This window comes from Schistocerca piceifrons, chromosome 5, assembly GCF_021461385.2.
Source record: "Schistocerca piceifrons isolate TAMUIC-IGC-003096 chromosome 5, iqSchPice1.1, whole genome shotgun sequence".
NCBI lineage: Eukaryota > Metazoa > Arthropoda > Insecta > Orthoptera > Acrididae > Schistocerca > Schistocerca piceifrons.
In genome coordinates this window covers 545531050-545551988 of record NC_060142.1, presented here as the reverse complement: position 1 = coordinate 545551988, position 20939 = coordinate 545531050, and the positions used below count along the sequence as shown (strand labels likewise).

The following is a 20939-nucleotide window of genomic DNA, read 5'->3' as shown; positions in this document are numbered from 1 at the left end:
CATCCATACTGCTGGTACCACAAGGTTTTCGGCGAGGATGTTAAGAATTGCCGGTTACCTTGCCAGCATCCAAACGGCGACTGCAGGACCTAAAAGATGCAGAGCCTTGTGGGGAACCTCACGGGCGTCCTCATAGATTGCACTCCATCCACTCGTCCGTCCTGCTGAGTGGTCGTTTGTATGTGACTGACATTTCATCACGGCTCACTTTCCAAGTCGACAGTAGCGCTGATGTGTCTATCATACCTACATCGATGGCTTCCCCGTTTTTTCACCAATGAGGTCACTTCTACGAGCTGTCAACACATCAACATTACAATCCTCAGACTCTGCCACTGGTACACCTATCTCATTCCCTGTGTTTTCCGTGGGCTTTCTACATTGCCGACATTGATGAAGCAATTCTCGGTATGGATTTTTTGTCCCATTACCAACTGTCTCAGTGCTTCACCATCCCACTAACACTCAGATACTGTGCTCCCACACTTACGTTCCCCACTCTGCTTCTCTTGTGATATGTGAGTTAGTATACAAATGCTCTGGCCTCGCAGCTGACATTGTGACCTGTGTAACTAATCTACTGTCAGAATATGACTCCACGGGACAACTCCGCTGGGACAATGCTGAGCTGAAACAATGCATCGCACACACCTACAATGAGCTCGTCGCAGCTCGTAACTCACTGCTAAAACTGCAGTCCACAGTTCTGCCCCCTAATCGAGCTTCTCTAGCCAACATCAGCTCGGACACTCATCAGGTTAGTCCAAACACATTAATTGCGTGTGACGATTCGCGTCCGGAAGACTCCGCACCCCAACGCGCTTGCCACATTCAGTGCCTTGCGTTTCAAGTAGTGCTTCTAATGACAGTCACATGTGCGACGCAGCCACACACACTGCACAAGCAGCCACCCCGCGTGTTGATAAACATTCTCTCTCTCTCGCACACCAGCCACATGACTCAGTGGCCATTGCTGTTCCACGCGTGACGCCAACGCCGCTCTCGCCCGCTGAAAGTAGACACTCACCATGCATTCTGACCTGCTCCACGCTGCATGCACAGCCGGGGTGTGTGATTTCCGGACTGCCTTTTCCCACTCACACTAACGGCTACGCCTCGTTGCGCCCTACTTGTCCAAAAACTTCGCATCAGGACAATGATCAGTCTCGTGTGCAGTTCTCAGTTTCTTCCGTCACTAACGTAATGACGCACCACTGCTGGCCCTCCTGTTAGGCACAAGGTTAGACGCCTCAACGCTATTAAGTTGCACACGGCCTGGCAGCAAATTAACGAACTTTTGGAGGCAGGTATCCTGCAATCATCAGACAGCAACTGGTCTTCACCGATTCACCTCACCCTCAAACACGACGGTTCTTTCCAAATGTGCGGTGATTACAAATGTTTCATACTGTCATGGACAATTACCCCGTGCCTAACATACATGATTTCACTCATGTTATCGGGCGCTACAATCTTCAGTATTAGTGACTGTAAACGTGCCTACCACCAGATTACCATAGTGCCAGAAGACATCACTAAAACAACTTTTATCACACTGGTGGCAGCGATTCACTGAATCCATCTTACGACAGTTCGAGTTTTGCTTTACTTATCTGGAAGACATACTCATTTTCAGCAAGTCGGCTGAGGAACATAAAAATTATTTATCCATAGTCCTCCAGACCTTGAACTCCAACAGCGTCGAGGTCAACAAAGACAAATTCCAACTGCACCAGCCTTCCATCACTTTTTTTGGGTTACACCATCTCCACCAACAGAATACAGCCTCCCAAATCTCGCGTGAAGGATATCACATCAATGCCACCCCCTGCTATTTAAAAAGAACTCTGATGTTTCCTGGGCACAATAAATTACTACCGCCATCAGCTACCCTCTTCTGCCGCCGTGCAGGCCCCGCTGACACACTTGCTGTTGGGTAAACAGACTTCAGGACTCAAACCCATTTGCTGGACTGCACCTATGCCGGAGGCCTTCAATACACTGAAGACTTCCTTAGCTCATGCCATGATGCTCACCTGTCCCGCCCCATCAGTTGAGTTGCTCATCACTACGGATGGCAGTGACATCGAGGTGGGGGCAATACTACAGCAACGCAAGGCAGACATGGTTTCCCCTCTTCATTTCTTCTCTAAAAAACTATCAACAGCTCAAAAGAAATACTCCACTTTCGATAGAGAACTCCTTGTGGTGTACAAGGCTGTCAAACACTTCCGCCCCAACGTGGAGTGTTGCTCGTTCTTCATCCTCAAGGATCATAAACCACTTGCAGATGCTTTCCGCAACCCCCCCCCCCCCCCCGCCCCCTCATCAGTTCTGCCACTTTGATCTAGTCTTCCAATTCACAACCGATGTCTGCTACATCAAAGGCACAGACAACATCACTGCAGATTTTTTCTCGCAGATCAATACTATTTCATGCATCATAGACTTATCCAACCTGGCCATCCTACAAGCCTCCAACGAGGAATCTCAAGCTTTCCTTGTGGATCCTCAAACATCACTTGTGTTTACCAAAGCTAAATTCCCCGGTGTTGTGGACGAGGTGTGGTGTGACTCTTCTACTGGTACCTTACGCCCATTGCAAAGGACAGCTTGAACAGTAACACATTTGTTCAAGACATGGGAGAATGTCTTGAAGATTCTGAAAGGATGAACTGACAGATTCAAACCTACTTAGAAAATTCCTAGAACTGACTTCAAGTGGATGGATCTAGGAATATGTTACAAACCCCCAAACAGGGCCTATTGCTCCCAAAGCTGTTGTGCAAACATGATTAGACTAATTATAGCACACACAAGGGAATTAAGAATTAAGGCAATAATTCTTCCCGCAATCCATTTGTGAATGCAAAGAGAGTAAGTCCTAATAACTGGTAGAATGGGATGTACTCTTCGCCATGCACTTCATAGTAGTTAGCAGAATGTTGATGTAGATGTAAATACTGAAAGTTAATGAACACTAAAAACATATCTAGTCTTTACAAATTATGTCTTTGGGAAGATAGTTATTCTTTCATATCCCAGGTGAGGATTAAGCAGATGGGACATAGGGATGAAATATCTGCAAGACTGATATTGTATATTCTTTTTATGTATTCTTCTACTGAAAAATTTACTTGTCATACAGAGGAAGTCACATCACGTGGCAGTCCGCAGCTCGTGGTCGTGCGGTAGCGTTCTCGCTTCCCACGCCCGGGTTTGATTCCCGGCGGGGTCAGGGATTTTCTCTGCCTCATGATGACTGGGTGTTGTGTGATGTCCTTAGGTTAGTTAGGTTTAAGTAGTTTTAAGTTCTAGGGGACTGATGACCGTAGATGTTAAGTCCCATAGTGCTCAGAGCCATTTGAACCATCATGTGGCAATCATGTTGGACACTCTTCATTTCAAAGAAGCAAATTGCTGTGGAGAAGTATTCAGCCATGTGTTTGAATAGGTTTCAGGTTGCTATCACACTCTTTGGTCCATATGTGGATCCTTTGCCATAGTAAACAATCAAAGGTGAAATTCAATGATCACTTCATTAGCTAAATAAGCAACCAGTAGCACTCTGTCGACCCAGTTCCTTTTCTTTTGATTCTTCTTTTTATGTTTCTTTATGGTGTTTCATAAGATGTTGCAATCCTCTGGCTGATTCTCTTAATTTAAATTGACTTTCAGGTTTTTTTAATGAACTGAATCAGATCATATTAATTTAGTCCATTTAGTTTCACCAGCTGTGTACCTATTTTCTCGGTGAATCATAAGAGAGTTTGTGAGATTTTACACACAAGTGAGGGAATAACTTCAAATGGTACATTTTTTATTTTCAGACTGAAATTGAAAAAGAGACTGGAGAACCACTAGATGAGCTGGATGCAATTGCCAGGCGCTGGTGTAAGACACATGGAAGCACTGCCAAGACTGTGTCTGAAATTTTGAAGGGTCCTGATCAGAAGGTTGGTACAAAGTGTGTTTTTGTTCTACAATATAGGCCTACCCCAGTTAAAAAGTGCAGTCTCACCTGAATGCCACTGTTCCAGTGAAATGATAATATAATCATGTTAGTACATCTACGTAATTAGACCTACTTGAAATTGATTTCCATTATGGTCAATACTGGTATCTCACTGGTTTTGGTCCACACAACTCTTAAATTGGGTAGAGAAATAAACCAGAGGGAAATGAAAAGCTGTATTACTAAATACTTTTCTTTGGAAAAGTCAGAGGTTATAAATTCTATTCAATATTCATTCACAATTAGAGACAAAATTAAATATAAAAGTTACAGTAAACATTGAATATGAGGTGCAAACGTTCAAATTTGAACAGAAGACCACATATAAAAGACACCAAACAAAATTTGGGGGGGGGGGGGGCATAATCACCACACTCATGAATCACAGCCCATAATTTGTCTATATAAAGGGTCCTAGGAACTCTTCAGTTTTCAAATAGAGGGAAAGAGAGAGTGGGAGAGAGAGAGAGAGAGAGAGAGAGAGAGAGAGAGAGAGAGAGAGAGAGAATTCGATTTTATAGGGGAAAAAACTTGCTACAGATTGTTGGTGTCAGTTATTTTCACTCATTCTGGAAAGAAAAATCCAGAAGGAACTGCTTCATATTGAAATATAATGCAACAGCTACTCATCAATTTCTGTTCATAATGTTGCTGGATTACAGAGCTGGTACTGAGATACCAACTGTTATCCACAGACAAATTGTAATACAGGTATGTTTTGATTAGATAAATTACTCTTTTGTATCCCCTGAATGAAACACAGTGTCTTGCTCGCCATAGTCAACAGAAAATTGACTGAAAGGACTGAATGCAAGGGATTTTGCAAGCTAGAGCAGGTGCAGTTATTTGGGGATACCGGTACTGTAATTAAATAGAGCAGAATCAATCACTTGAGATTACAATATATTAAATTGGGATGGCTGCATTAGGATGTATGACACGCAAGGTGTGTCTTTCCAAGTCATGTTAATGGTGAGCAGTTGCTGAAGACTTCATTTGGAACAAAACACCATATGTCCGATACTGTATATGCTACACAGCAACTGGTTGATTTGTGCAAGTTGTAATGACAAGATTAAGAGACAATTTTTCTGCAAAACTACATTTAAAATTTTGTGCAGTCCATGGCACAGGAAAGCACCCTTTTCTGTCCTGTGAGAGCAAGCTGACAGTTCATCAAGGTATCACATATGTTGACAAGTGTTGCTGGGCATGGGCTATGTCTTACCAATGGCTATATAGTCTGGTCCACTGTAGAAATTCCATAATTTCCTGGAACATTCTTCCTCTGTGCGACTGCTGAGTGGACACACCTTACAAGCTGCGGACCTGAGTGCAAGTCTCAGCCACAGCTCACAAAACACTCTTTGGTACCACTAGCAATAGCACCGAGGAATATCAAGTACACATCAAGCACCATCTAAAGTATGAGAATAGCTAGTAACAGCAGACAAGTACATAGGATAAATGTAATCACTGGATGTCACTCATAGCTATCCACAAGAGGGTGGGGGAGGGGGGGGGCAGAGGCAAGAGTGGGTACTTGCCTCCTCCCCTCTACAATATGGAATATAGAGAACTATTCGTCATGGAATTCTCATATGCAATGGATAACCACCAATTCTCTGTGATATAATAAGTTTTTTTGTGTCACCAATTAAATATAGTTCTTATGGCATGACACTTCACAAAACTGACACGCTCATTTGTATAAAAAGTGGCAATTTGAGTCTTGCACCCAAAATTGGCGGAAAGTAAGATAGTGGGGGGCTAAGATTAAATAAAACAAACACAAAAAATCACACGCTTGTGAATGTCTTAAGATAAACTACGGGAAAAGTTACGCAACGTAACAGAAAAAAAACTTTTTATTAAAAAAAATTCCTGTCAAGGCAGTTAATGATACAAGGAAAAACACATCAACGCACCGTAAACAAATTAACTGAAGACGCGTCATATTGTTTCAGGAAGAAGTACTGAAATTATTGTGCCAGGCCTTTATCCTGGTGCAAGTTAAGTGCCTAGCCACAGTTGTTCTAGATCGATAAAAATTAGAAAAAAACTAGAATTAGTGTTTCGTACCGTACGTGTTTGCTGCCAACCAAACCCATAAAACAATATTGTGTGCAGCAGCATCGTAACATTGTTTCATTTGTACCACGGGTGACTTGTAATGTTCCAAGTACCAAATCCCAAATAAAGGTAGGGGAAAAAAATCATAGTCATACGATATTTTTTTTACTGCATACCATTTGTTTGCAACGATCAAGACAGACAACAAACGCCCACAGACAATATCCAATTTACTACAACAATAGCCTATGCAAAGACTTCTGATGGATTGGCAAGCTTCACAATACATTTCCGCTTATTATGATCTCTTAATATACAATCTTTGTGCAGTACTCAGCTGAAATGTACAATTCAAAGGCGGTGGTCAATTAATATCATAAAATATAAGTCGTTTATTTTGTGTTACGCGCGTATCTCCTCTGACGCAGCAGACTGTTTCCAAACTAAGCTTGCTTAATTAAAATAATTATTAATGTTGAGAGGAAAAAATTGTTAAAAGTCAGCTCGATAATCCAAAAACATGTTAATGAAATATGTGCAATGTGATACTGACAAGGGGAGGCCGCCAATTGTGAAATTCAGATTCGATTCATACTGTGCATAATAAAAGCTCATGGCCAGAGGTGTAATGTGGCAAAGCACCAAGATGCACTTCTCAGCCGCTGTCGAGAAAATCGACAGTTAAAGGAAACCGTTCGGTGAAATACTCTCGACGATTAATAATTTTTTACAGCGTCGTGGCGCAGCGGTTCGTATTCCGAAGGTCGCCGGATTGAATCTCGCGCTATGCTATTTTTTATTATTTTTTTGTAATTCAAATATATATTAATGAATTGCTTATGCATGTTGGTGAAGGCGGATCGCTCTCCAATTGTACCGCCTCCATTTTTCCGTTTCTTTTAACAGGGTGTACCAAAGCTCTCCCGTCCGCACCGATTTTCGACAATGTTATAAGTTGCGCTAGGGACCGCATCTACCTTCTTACGAAGTTAGCAGGCAACTACGCTGTTATGCGGCGGCTCGTTTCGGCCCATTCAACATCTGTCATTCAAGTGTAACGAGCGAGTAACGGAGTCTATATTTCATACCTGCCACAGCAAATTTGTGTTCGTGGGGTCTCTATTCTAATTCGAACGTTTGACTTCCGCTTTACGTATTCGTTTCGGAATATCGTTTCTACGTCTTCCGTTAACTATACGTGGTTAACATTATGAAGACAATTAATAACATTTGTGAAATACAACTTTGTTTGCGTAAAACATAATGATGTTCGAAGTCGCCAGTTTTTCCACGACAAACGACTTTCAACAACTTATTATATGCATAATTGTTGCAACTGATTGCCGGGAATTATATATATATATATATATATATATATATATATATATTTGAATTATGAAAAACAAATACTAAAAAAAAAGAGGTTGCATAGGGCGAGCTTCGATCCGGCGACCTTGGGATTACGAACCCAAGCGCTTACCGCTGCGCCACGACGCTGTATAGAATTAATAAACGTAGAGAGTATTTCACCGCAACGGTTTCTTTTAACTGTCGATTTTCTCGACAACGGCTGAGAAGTGCATCTTGGTGCTTTGCCACATTACACCTCTGGCCATGAGCTTTTATTATGCACAGTATGAATCGAATCTGAATTTCACAATTGGCGGCCTCCCCTTGTGAGTCGGAGTCATACTTTGAACCATACAGTACCAGCAGTAACAGTTAATTGCACATAAAAAAATACCAGCAACCAGAAGTTGGATTAATGTTAAATTTTCTCAGAGCGTAAACTGTTTTTCAGTATCTGTCAAAGTAAGCTCACTGCTAACTTGTCGAAAACTGATATGATGAGATCACCACTGTATGAAGAAACAGACAAACCTGTAAAAACCAAAAACAAAACGTCTAACACTGCTTTTTGTAAGAATTACCGTGGACTATATTTTTTCATAGCCGCAGACTCACCATGTCAATTTTGGAAAAAGTAGCATTATAATTGCATTGTCTCGACTACAAAACATTTACATCATCATCATTCATATGACTCCCTCGACGCGCAAGTCGCCGATGTGGCGTCACATCGAAAGACTTGCACCCGGCGAAAGGTGTACTCGATGGGAAGCCCTAGTCACACGGCATTTACATTTAGTACAAAATTAATGTAGATGGTGAAACCTTTGACAGTAACGCCGCTACAGCTGTACCCCAATAATCTGTGTGACTGGATGTCTGAGAATTTAAATGAGAGTCATGAAAAGATACACAGCGATATTCTTGCGAAAGGTAAATTTAAATCATTTATCTTGTACAGACAGTACACAACTCTACTAGTCGTTCCAACCGTCAGACAGAAGTTAATTTTCTGTCACTCTCCGCGGGAATAAATACTGTAAAAAAACCCGGATAAAATAATAGTGTGTGAGGCAGACGAAACTTGACGGGTTGCACTCTGCCACTTGCCCCGCGCTTTTTGGAAAAGTGACAGGTTCGTTGTTTGTAATCCTAAGAATATTTTTGAGAGTGCAAGTTCTTGTCTAAAAGACATTAGGGCTTTTTTCTGTTTGCTTTCGAACTTTCGTGTTGGGATGGAGAGGGACTGTGTTTGCTGTGGGCAAAATACAGGAGTTGCTGGCCGCAGTTCGCGAACTGTTGAAGACACATTACCTGCGGTCCGGTGTATCTGCAAGTTGCTGCCGTTGGGGTATAGCCGCGGTGAGGAACTGGCGGCGCGTCGCATGGGACACTTCGAGTGTCATTCGTTTCGCCCATGGGCCCTGAGGCCGAGCCATGTTCCAACTTATCTGACCCGAGGGAACCGCGCTCACCGCAGGGCGAGTGGCAGGTTGTAACCCATTTGCGTCGCTTGAGTCTGTGAATGAGTGCTGGGACTGCTCGTCTGGCCTCGCCCATTCACCTTACGAGTGGACCTACAGCAAGGTCCGAGCAGTCACTCGGCGGAACGGTTTACTAGTTATCAGGAGCTTCAGTGTTAGAAATGTTATGAGCCCCTCAGGGAAATAGCGTCTAGGGCTGGAAAGAAGCCCAGTGTGCACTCGATAAGTCTGCCGGGGAGTGTCAAGGGCTTTTCCAATTCAAGTCACATATAGATTGCGAGATGAGTGGGTGCTTAAAAGCCTCTGTGCATTCTGTAATTAGTGTACTCTTGTCTTCGTGGCAGGGCTAATGACGCGTGTTTCTTGTGCTATGAGACCATCTTCGGTTCGCATGAGTGTGTGGGCGGCTAGCGGAAGTGGTCAATACTGCTGGCCATGCACACGAGATACACGCAGAGCTCGCAGGTTGCGGCATCCCACCCAGAACTTGTCGGGGTCCTCTGGTTTGGAGCCGAGTAAAGGATCTCCATCAGAGACTACGTCGATTCTGTGACGGTCCTGGCTGCACATTTCTGCATCTACGTTATGGGGTGGAGAATTGTAGGACTCCCTTTGATAGATCAGGGGTGCTTTACACAGAGGAAGCAGCTACTCGGGTAGCAGTGCATTTTTTTTAGGCTAGGCGATAGTCTGAGGTCCTCTGATGAATGTGCGGCAACCAATGCGCAGAGAGCAAAATGAGATAGCGTACAAAGTAAAGACATTTTCAATGTCAACATTTTAACAGTAAGTTGCAGAAGAATTCGTAAAAACTCCCTGAATTTACCGCCTTCCTAGTAAACTGTTGTGCTCATATTAACACGAAGTAGAAAGTTCTTAAATATTTAACGAGGCTTGGTATGTTTGTCGGAAAGACAGGTTAGACCTCGTAGAAGGTGCTCATTGCAGTCGACAAAAACATTACGTCTATCGAGGTCGAAATTGAATCTGGCTGTGAAATTAACTGGAGGCAAGTAACTGGCCTCTGTGAACTCAAGTAAATTATTGGATCCTTTTTCGGACACCTTATTCGCTGTAAAGTTCTAGTATCATTCAAAGATGGTTTACGCCCGGTAGTGCGGAAGTACTCCAATCATGCAATATTAGGTGGGGGCGAATTTAGGGTACCAAGTATAGACTGTGACGGCTACGGATTCAGTGCTTGTGGTACGGACAGACAGTCTTGTGAAGTAGTTCTGAACGTATTCTTCGAAAATTCTCTTGGCACACAGGGACAGTGTAATGTACATATTTTATGAATAAAATTCCTTCAGCTGTCTGTAGTCCGCTTTTTAGATTTAATCCTGGTATGTATCGGCAACAAGATCTTAAAGCCGAAATGGTGACAGACGAGGAACTTTCATCCTTAAAATATACTTGCTTCGTCGCTGCAAGTTTTAAAAAGCATTCCAGCTGATGCCACGCAATCTGTTATAAAGAGCAAAGCATGTGACTGGAACTTGTTTTCCAATTATAACAGTGTCTAAATGCCTCGTTTCTTGAGCATCAATTGCTGTATTTGTAACATGATGAGTGCCACAATCATTCATGTCTTTCAGCTTTTAATTGGAAATGAGTTTCTTAGATTTATAGGGGACATCTTTTGTGCTAAGTATATACATAAAGTTTACATGAACATCATTTGTGCAACTTTACATATAAATGACGTTGTCGATTTCAGGAGTAATTTTATATAGTAACTGTGGACAAACAACTCCCCTGCATTTGAGATCTTGATGTGTTCCGTCAGTGGCTAAAACCCTTAATGTAGCTCACGGCTTTTCTCATCGCAGTACCGTTATTATTTTTCGTCAAATGTGACTTGACGACCTTAGCAGCTCAGAAAAAATATTTCTTGCCATTCTTAAATAATTTCGGAGATCATTCCAGCCCCTATAGTAATACAACATTGGAGAATTTCTTCTTTTGAAGAAGCCATTTCTATGACCATAGTTTTTCCTACCTTTTACTGGATTTGTAAGTTGCTATAGACCAAGGCAAATCCCAGTCTGTGTGTCTCTGTTATACAGAGTGGCATCTCGAGCAACAGAACTTAAACGAACTTAACACGAAAAGCGAGCAGCACGGCGCTGTGATCGCTACGTGCCGTTGATCGGGCAGTTGCAGTGGCTGCCACGGTGTCTACACCCAGAGGATGGCCGCTGTAACCGTGGCCGAAATGTTGATTTCTTCAGTTTAGTTTTTTTACATATTGCCACGGTGCGACACTCAGAAAACTTTTGTCAAACGCAATTAGTGCTTCACACGAGCGGTTTTTCCTGAATACCTGCTGATCCTCAGAGGAGCTTTTCCCCCTTAAAACGTCATAATCTTAGAGCACGAAATATACTCTAGGATCCTGCAACAGACTGACGCAGCGTTACCTGTCATTGGTTCAGTGGATCCGTCCTCTTATAAACAGGAGTGAACTGTCTTTATACACGGCCAGAGCTATTCTGACAGATCTTACCCAGTCCAGACTGCTTAAATTACTCTAGGCTTCACGCTTAGATCTTATCAGGAACGCACAAATTTGCATTAAATTATCTCTATTAGTATACCTGTATTGTATTTTGTAACGAGAGTGTAGTAATCTGTATTATCACAGCATTGCATCTGGTCTGCCCTTCACCATCCACCGTACCAGGCTATTCTGAGTGAGAATGCCATAACCTTGATTTACGTTAGGGAGGAACAAAATATTAATCCCCATCTGGTCACCTAAAATTACGTTTTCTGTGATTTCCACAGTTGACTGGAGGTGTCTGCCTTGAAGTTTCCTTTCACTAAAGTGTGGGAAAATTCGTTCTCCATCATCATCAAACTTTGCTAATGCTCCAACATATTAACCTTTAGCCTTCCTTTGCTTAAATTAACATCAAAAGTACAGTATTGTTGCAGAGAGCACTTACTGTGCCAGTCGCAGACTCGATCGTGGTAAATGCATCTGTTTCTGTGGTAGGCCACTGGAAGCACTAGAACGCCATACCTTTTGCTGTATGTAAAAGTAATGACTACTTTGAGTGGATTTAACCAGGCCTTCATGTCTTTCTATCTTGTGCCAATCTTTTCATCTCTACATACATACGTCAGCTCACTTTCCCAATAACGCGGTTAGTATGTTTATCTGCACCGAGATTTTTCTCCTCCTTACTGCACCAGCACCAAATTGATTATCATGTAATAAGTCGCAGACTTGCCACTAATAAATCACTTCGTACGACTAAAGGTGTCCTATAGATTTATTTCTACATCTGGAATATTTAATTTCTGTCCTTTTGTTTAACTATAGCCTTTTACAATATCGGATTTCAGATAACTCCAGTTTCATTCTTAATTTGCGCATGTTTCACATTTCATTTTCAATAACTTCTAAGTAATTTGCATTTAAAAATTGACATCAGTATTACTCCTTTTTAGCATTCACATACACTGGTTTACTTCTAATAACTTTCTTGGTTCAGTCATCTTGTATTATCTTGCTTCCTGCCCGAGAATTCTTTCTCTTCTACTGCTATGTTTTCACCTTCTTAACAAAACAATTTGCTGTTCCCGTTGTTCTGCCTTTCGTTACGTTCATGTTAAATTTAATTATCTGTAAGTCATGTGGCGCACTAAGTGTGCTGTTCATTCTATTGAACAGATCATCTGAACAATATTGGTATCTGTTTACGTTACAGTTCCACTGTAAAACATGCAGTGGCAATAATCAGTAACCCTGCTTTGCAGATTTTGTAACACGAACTTGTGTTGCTTGTTCTTCCGATTATAAACTCTCAATCACTGAACACTGAGCACTGAATGTTGTTAAGAACAGTGGAATTACGTAAACAAACCCTCTAAAATACTTACAGTGTTCAATAAAGGCCTCTTAGATCAATATTATCGTCCCAGATTTGTCAGTATACAGATGAACGATTTATAGATTATATATAAATCCTTAGAATTAAATGCATACAAACGTTTTAAAAGGATAAGATGTAGATATGTATATAATGTTCATATTATAAAAGAAGCACGGATATTTTAGCACTGATATTTTATGTGAGCGTCACAGTGGACACTTCCCGTTTCTAATCACATCATGGATCCTTCCTGTTTCCTTGTTAGACAAACTGATTTAGCGTTCCTCCATATCGAACGAAATACTGAGATCCTCAAAAGCAAATTATCCTTCACAGATACTGGATGTCTTCATTACAGTAACCTATGACTTTGTCACAAAATCTGTTATATTTTTCTTTAATTTCTTCTTTTCTTTCTAGGTAATGGAAGGAATTCAAAAAGGTATAGACAGGGCAAATGAAAAAGCAATCTCCAATGCACAAAGGATACAGAAATTTGCAATTCTGGAGAAAGACTTCTCGCTACAAGGAGGTGAACTAGGTAAGTTCAGTTAGATATTTTGAGGATAATTGTTGTCATAATGATCTCTAGAAAACCGTCTACAGGAAACCTACTCTTCTAACGGTACCCGCTTTGAAAATATGTCCGCGCCGACTTAGCGATGCTCTGGATGATCCATCATTGTATCGGACTTGGGGCTGTAGGTGGTATTAAACTTGTGGAAATAAGGAACACCAACAGCGGTACTTTTTATAAAATATATTAATTACACGATGAGTTTCGACACTGTATTAATGTCATCTTCGGGGCCCTATGCAAGCTGAATGGTGATATCCAACCATGGATGCATTAGGACAGGTACCATGTATATCCAATGGTCTCATGGATATCTATGTACAGCATGTGTGCAATCCAGCCATATAACAACAACTGGATAGTTATTAGATGGCTGGAGTCCACACATCGTCTAAATACAAATCCATGAGGCCAGTGGATATTATTCGCACCTGTCATTATCCACCGATGCTTGGGTATCATCATTCAGTTTGCATAGGGGTCTGAAGGTGACACCAAAGCGATGTCAAAACTGGTCTCTTAATTAAAATATTTTTTGAAAAATACTGTTATTGGTATTCGTTATTCCTACAAGTTTGTGGTGCTGTGTCATGAGCTTGATATGATATCCATGACGAAATATATATGTGTTCTGAGTACCTGCGTGCAATATGTCCTCTGGATGTTGGGGAGTGTCATCTTTAGGGAAAAAAGGAGTGAATTCTCAAAGGAACAACGGAATTCCTAATCTCCAGATTTCCTGGATTTCGAGCAGAACGAATGTTACTTTCTCATCATATTTCAAAGCTTCCCCGCTTGTCTTCCTCAGGTCTCTGTGCTTGCTTTTTGCGCCTGAACGGAAAGATGAAACCTCAGCCGTCTCCTTTTTCACACTACCCAGACGTTCGACGCCTGTGGTACGATCTTTGTATTTCCTTTCGTACTCGCGGGTGAGGAAATGCCGGTTACTACTGATTTAGTTAGCAGCATTTCGGCGCAGATGTTGAAGAGGGACCTTAAAATAAAGGCGGCGATTGGGATTAGAGAGCAGGATCACTTAACCAAGAGAGACCAAGACGTTGATGTAAGTAAAGAGTGGGATGTAACATTTCGTTTTTCTGAGGTGTCATCGAAAATCATATTAATGTGATAAAGACAGTATGTTGGAAATCTACCTGGAACGTAACAGCAATTTTCGCTCTGGAAACAATCACTATCATAAAACGCTGATTAGATTACATTAGATGCAAATTTCACAGTAAAAAACTGGTTCAAATGGCTCTGAGCACTATGAGAGCACTGAGGTCATCAGTCCCCTAGAACGTATAACTAGTTAAACCTAACCAACCTAAGGACATCACACACTTCCATGCCCGAGGCAGGATTCGAACCTGCGACCGTAGCGGTCACGCGGTTCCAGACTGTAGCGCCTAGAACCGCTCGGCCACTCCGGCCGGCCCGTATCTGATGGCTTTAGTGTTTACGCTGATGTGGTAAGAAGATATACTGTTTTGATTGAGTGGCACACAAAAGTTCTCTCAAAAACACATGTGTTTTGTACGGAAACGTCAGGGAATGTGCCGCCAGTAAACAAAAAGTTACCGATTAAATTTGTGAGTATAAATTAACATGCGGCCCAATTACAGTTGGCTAAATTTCAAGCTTAACTTCTGCTGCTGTTTACACGCTGCAAAACTCATAGCTGTATGAAATACCACACAAATAATTGAGACAACGTCATAGCAAATTCATTTACTCCTCTACATGATATTACGTTTGAGAAAAGCTACAAGTTCTCTAATAAAGTTTTTAATGAAATTAAACTGTTAGATTTCGTTTACTGGCGGCTGAATATCATATCTCATACTGAAAAATAATTATTTCTGCATGTATTACGTTTTCCTAGTACTCCACAGTGTTTCATACCGTACAGACGTTATTTAAAACATGTTGTCAGTGGATGAACAGATCGAGTATTATTCTATTGTAAATCATCCAATGAGTTCAAATTCTACTGCTTTTTCCTTAATTTTTTCAGTTGCAAAATCTCCGTGGAACACCATTTCGCTTAAATATACGTATGATGTGTAAAGAATCCTGATTTATTTTCCATCATACTACCAACAATATTTGAACCTCGCACTTCGCGTCTGAAAAAGGCATACTGACATCTATTTTGTGCGCTTAATACTGTGTCACGCTAGTGATTGTGAATAACGTTGACGAAGGATGTGTACACCCCGAAAATTCCTACCTTTAACAAAATACATCAACGATAACAACAGTTTTAATGTCCAAGTCAGTTGGATAAATATCCACAATTTTCTGTGTCCTACACTAGTAATCCTGTTTCGTCAGACGATCTCCCTATGGAACATCTTACAGAAGATCCATAAAATTGCTGGAATCAGCCAACGGTCTTGCCACAGTGGTAACACCGGTTCCCGTCAAATCACCGAAGTTGCTTAAGCGCTGTCGGGCTTGGCTAGCAGTTGGATGGGTGACCGTCCAGTCTGCCGAGCTCTGCTGGCAACCGAGGTGCACTCAGCCCTTGTCAGGAAAAGTGAGGAACTACTTGACTGACAAGTAGCTGCTTCAGCCACGAATGCTGACAACGGGTGGTAGGACGGTGTGCTGACCACGTGCCCCTCCATATCCGCAGCCAGTGACACCTACGGGCTGATCACGACGCGGCGATCGGTCGGTACTGCTGGGACGGATTTTAGTTTTCGTTTCCAACCGAAATCAAAATCTGTCTCCATTGCTCCGAAGATGGCTTGAATTGCAGCCCAAATGTTAGCACAGACGAGGTTTGACTAAGGCTAAACTCCCGTTATTTGATTACCAAATACTACGCCATGAGAAGACTCACATCATACAGAAGCTTTTGAAACACCTTTACGTATTAAATTCCAGTGCAAATGTTTCCAAAAATGTTTGTTGAGAAAAGACTGCTACACAATGTGATTAGGAAAGTAATTGTAGGATAGCAGAATAGGCTGTGTTATTTTCTCACGAAAGTCGTTAATAATCTGCTAGTACTCATAACACAAATAAAAAAAAAGACTTTTTTCGGGAGAAATCGTGTCTGTAGAGTTCTGCACCATAAGGAAGCAAGGGAGAGGATGTTGTTGTGGGAGGCTGGCATCCTCTTTCTGCAATACCATGGCACACATGGATTAATACGGTTCTTTATTTACATTTACTTTATTTACATTTACTTAACTGGAATAGAGTCCATGTTCTGTGGTGCAAGCTCATCATTAGTAATAGTCCTCTTCCAGACAATATCGGTAATCTTGCTGTACAGGCTTTAGTCTCACACTGCTAGTCCTCCTATAGACACTAATCTGGTCGCTATGTACTGAGTGAGTGAGTCAGTGAGGCCTTCCGTTTTTTTTTTTTTTTTCTTTATTGAGTTTCGACCCCTCTCCCAGAGGGGGGCGGGCGGGCTGGCAACAGCATAATATGCCGCTCTGCAGCCTACAGTAGAGTGAAAAACATAATGAGGAGATATCAAAACAATAAAAACAGGAGATAAAATGCTGACTGTTTAAATCTGTGACATGGCGAAAAGTTGCAAAGTGAAAATATGGGTGGGTGATGCTGATTGAAACACATAGCGACTAGACAGGCACAACTAAAATACACGGTTACAGTATGGTGTCTGTTCGCAACACTTAAAAAGGGGACACACAACACTGAATACTCATGTAAACACTGCACTATAGAGTAGACACGAAGGCTTAGAGGGGGGTGGGGGACCCAGACAGATGAGGAGGAGAAAAGGGGGGGAGGAGAGGAAAAGCAAAAAAAAGGAGTGAGCCGGTTGGAGGGGGAGGACACAGAAAAGGAGAGGGGGGGCAGGGTGGATGCAAGAAGGAGTTGAGGAAGGCAGTGGTGGAGAAAGCAAAAGGACTGGGGGGGAGAGAATAGAGTCAAAGAGATGGTTGGTGGGGAAAAAACAAGATGGAAGGGTGGAGCAGGAGCCCGGGAAAGGGCAGAGGGAGGGAGGGGGAGGTGAGGATCAGAGCTGATAGGAGGGATAAATGGAGGGAGAGGGGGCATCATCTGGGATGGGGAGGCCTTCCGTCAGCAGCGGCCTAAATACATTGCTGTTGTCACGATGTTGGTGGCTTTTTGCTTGCAGGTGTGTCTCTGGCCTCTCTTGTGATAGGTGCCCTTGATCCTGCACCTACCTATCGATCTTCGCACTTCGTCTTTGTTGTCAGGTGTGCAGCGACAGCTTATGCCAGCACAATCTCCTTATGTATGACAGTGAAACAAGACATCTAATCAGAAACTTTCCACCTGTTAGAGAGCCGGCCGCGGTGGCCGTGCGGTTCTAGGCGCTTCAGTCCGGAACCGCGAGACTGCTACGGTCGCAGGTTCGAATCCTGCCTCGGGCATGGATGTGTGTGGTGTCCTTAGATTAGTTAGGTTTAAGTAGTTCTAAGTTCTAGGAGACTGATGACCTGAGAAGTTAAGTCCCATAGTGCTCAGAGCCATTTGAACCATTTTTGAACCACATGATAGAGCAACAGCTTGCAGAACTAAAGTGAGAACTCTGGAGCAATCACACTTCAGTTATTTGTGCAGAACTGTAAAATGACAATCAACAAATTAATTCAGTATTTTTGCCTCTATGGAGTTAATTCAGTGTAGATAGAAATTATTTGTGAACTGTGTGTTATAGTAGTCTTACTGCCATCTCAACGACCGCTATTTCCACCGATGTAAGAATAGTGGAATCCAGCAGTTGTAACTGCGTGGAAAGAAGCGGCTATTTCCTTTGAAGTATGGTCAGAGTGCGCTCCAGCCTGAACTTAAGGTACGCAGTTTTGGCCACTAAATTATTACTTAATAGGCTGTATGAGTACTCAGTGCCCAATTATTTACGGCAGTTAAGCTGTCTTTGCCATCTCTAGTTAACAATGTCATTGAAATCAACAGTAGCGAGCATCCGGCGTCTGCACTCGTCACACCTGAGGAAGACAGCTGTGGATGTAATAAAAAATATCGTGACAATAACGGTAACATTCATACAGCTTCAAATTCGTAAATCCACAGATCATCACTACCGCTATAGAATTCATTATGATTAAAAAACTTTGCTGCGGTAGAGTATTAAAAGTATTTGACTGATTGGGGAATTTGTTGTGACTTGGCAAGACAGCCAAGCCACTAGGAGAGGAAGCCGAAAGGCACGCGTTTAAGCTCACGCAAGCTGGCGTGAGGTCTCGAACAGGTAAGGGAATTTAGGGAATTTATAGTAGCAAAGAACGTAAGTAACTACTGGAATACTTAACTTCAGTTCATAATTGGTGAACATCGGTCTGACGGTACATGTATCACAAGATAAATAGCAAATGATAATGGCGCCTTGCTAGGTCGTAGCAAATGACGTAGCTGATGGCTATGCTAACTATCGTCTTGGCAAATGAGAGCGTAATTTGTCAGTGAACCATCGCTAGCAAAGTCGGCTGTACAACTGCGGCGAGTGCTAGGAAGTCGCTCTAGACCTGCCGTGTGGCGGCGCTCGGTCTGCAATCACTGACAGTGGCGACACGCGGGTCCGACGTATACTAACGGACCGCGGCCGATTTAAAGGCTACCACCTAGCAAGTGTGGTGTCTGGCGGTGACACCACAGAATTCTTATCGTATGTACAGATAACTTCCCCTTCTTAACGACTAATAAGGTCACTGAGTTGCTGCAGTCGTTACTTCATTCCTAACACAGAATTCTAACAAGGCTGTGTAACGGCAATAAACAAAACTCTACTTAAGGGTTTTCCTTTCTGATTTCAAAGAATATTGGGACTGTGTCGTTTCTGGACCGTGGCCTCCTTACCTCAAATTGATACGTTTACTCTTCTCCATCACCCCTGAAAGCCTGTAACTTCATCACGGAATCACCTTGTAGATGGAAAGCCTCAGATACTTGGAAGTTATGTAGTTACGGTGTATCTTTTCTTTCTAATGGGTTTCATTTTAAATTTCAGGACCAACCATGAAAGTGAAACGAAATGTAGTTGCAGAAAAGTATGCTGACGTCATTGAGCGATTCTACAAGGGAACGTAAAGCGTTGTATGCTACATGGAGAAGAGCAAGTACTCAAGACTGTTTAAGGACGCGTCTTCATGAAAGATGACCGACTGCTGCCGTGTTACTGGTGGTGCTTTTGCAAGCCAGAGGTACTTTTGTATGATATACATTAACTATTTTTGAAAAGATCCTCTCTTCAAGAAATCCGATATATTTCGGTGTTATTTTTCGAAGCTGATGTATTTCTTTTCTCAGTTACTTGTTAGTACTCTTCATCGCTGTGCCTTTATTATGTTGTACTTATTCGTACCTGTTCTGTAACGAAGCCTGTAAATACGTCACAATTTAAGCTCATGTATATAAGTGTTACATGTGTAAATTATTTCCTTAGCTTAACGCTGGAGGAATTTTTGTATTCATTGTAAGAAACTAAATATAAATAAATGTTTTTAATTATTACAAAATGTGACTTCTCCTTCATCCCTGACGAATCAGGTAACTCAGTAACATCTATCGTTCCTCCATACATAACACGACATTCCATATAATTAGGATATACAAACAATCTCTATTTTTGGGTTTTCGACGTTTCTTGTGTTCCTTTTTCCCACAGAAACCGTCGAACGGCCTTTTCAATCATTACGACCTTTAGAAGAGCTGCAAAAATCTAGGCCATTAACTTTTTACTAGAGAATCTGAAATGTTACCTGTGTTGAATTCCATATCAAAAGTTGTAGTTTTAACCTTATTACTAATTCAGAACACAGAAAATTGCAAGTATAATGAAAAGTTTCGCATTTCTACACCTGAAGACAGTTTTTCTTGCGTACGTCTTTGCTTCGATATCTTGAACAACTAAACTTCGTTTTCTTCAATACAGAGCGGTACATTACATTTGCTGAATCTCACTACTTGTTAGTTCTCGAGCATGGCATCTTGATCACGCAGATTTCCTTGAGAGAACGTAAAAACTTAAGCTGAAACGTTACGAACTGCTCAACATTTGCACGGGATATGGGACACACTCATTTCATCCAGCTTCGGCCACTGAAAAAAATATTTTTTTTTGTGAGCGGTAGGAATTTCTTAGACGACTGAGTGGAGTACATAATTCATAGGCCTTTGACACAACAATGTAATCAGTGTCAAATTGACAGAACCTTCGGAGAAACGTGCTAGAAATTTGATTGTGATTGTTTTCACTTAGTAAAATGAATTAAATTTGGAAAATTTCAGGTCTAACCTTCCTAATTTAGGTTTCTCACGGTTTTTCAAGTCGTTTCATTTCAGCGCCTCAATATAAAGAGCCAATACATTTTTTCTAGGTTTGTGACCGTATTGTCAATATGTAAAACTATCTATGTTTCAGTCACTGTTACAAGTGACCTTCTTCAGGGTGTTTTTGTAGTAAACAAACTTCTTATTTACAACAAAAACAAAAAAGGTCACTTATAACAGTGACCGAAACATCGATAGTTTTACATATTGACAATGCGGTCACAAACGCAGAAAAATTTTGTTAGCTTTGA

At 41.7% G+C, this 20939-nt stretch overlaps 1 protein-coding gene across 1 annotated transcript in view; it reads left to right on the top strand.

The window, feature by feature from the left end:
* The window catches only part of LOC124797936 (very long-chain-fatty-acid--CoA ligase bubblegum), a 177838-nt gene extending 157964 nt beyond the window's left edge, over positions 1-19874 (top strand). Inside the window, exons 15-17 of the mRNA XM_047261073.1 lie at positions 3831-3956; positions 13227-13347; positions 19367-19874. Of these exons, the coding sequence (XP_047117029.1) occupies positions 3831-3956; positions 13227-13347; positions 19367-19446 (327 nt within the window). The 3' untranslated portion in view covers positions 19447-19874. The remainder of the gene's footprint in view (positions 1-3830; positions 3957-13226; positions 13348-19366) is intronic.
* The last annotated feature ends 1065 nt before the right edge of the window (positions 19875-20939 follow it).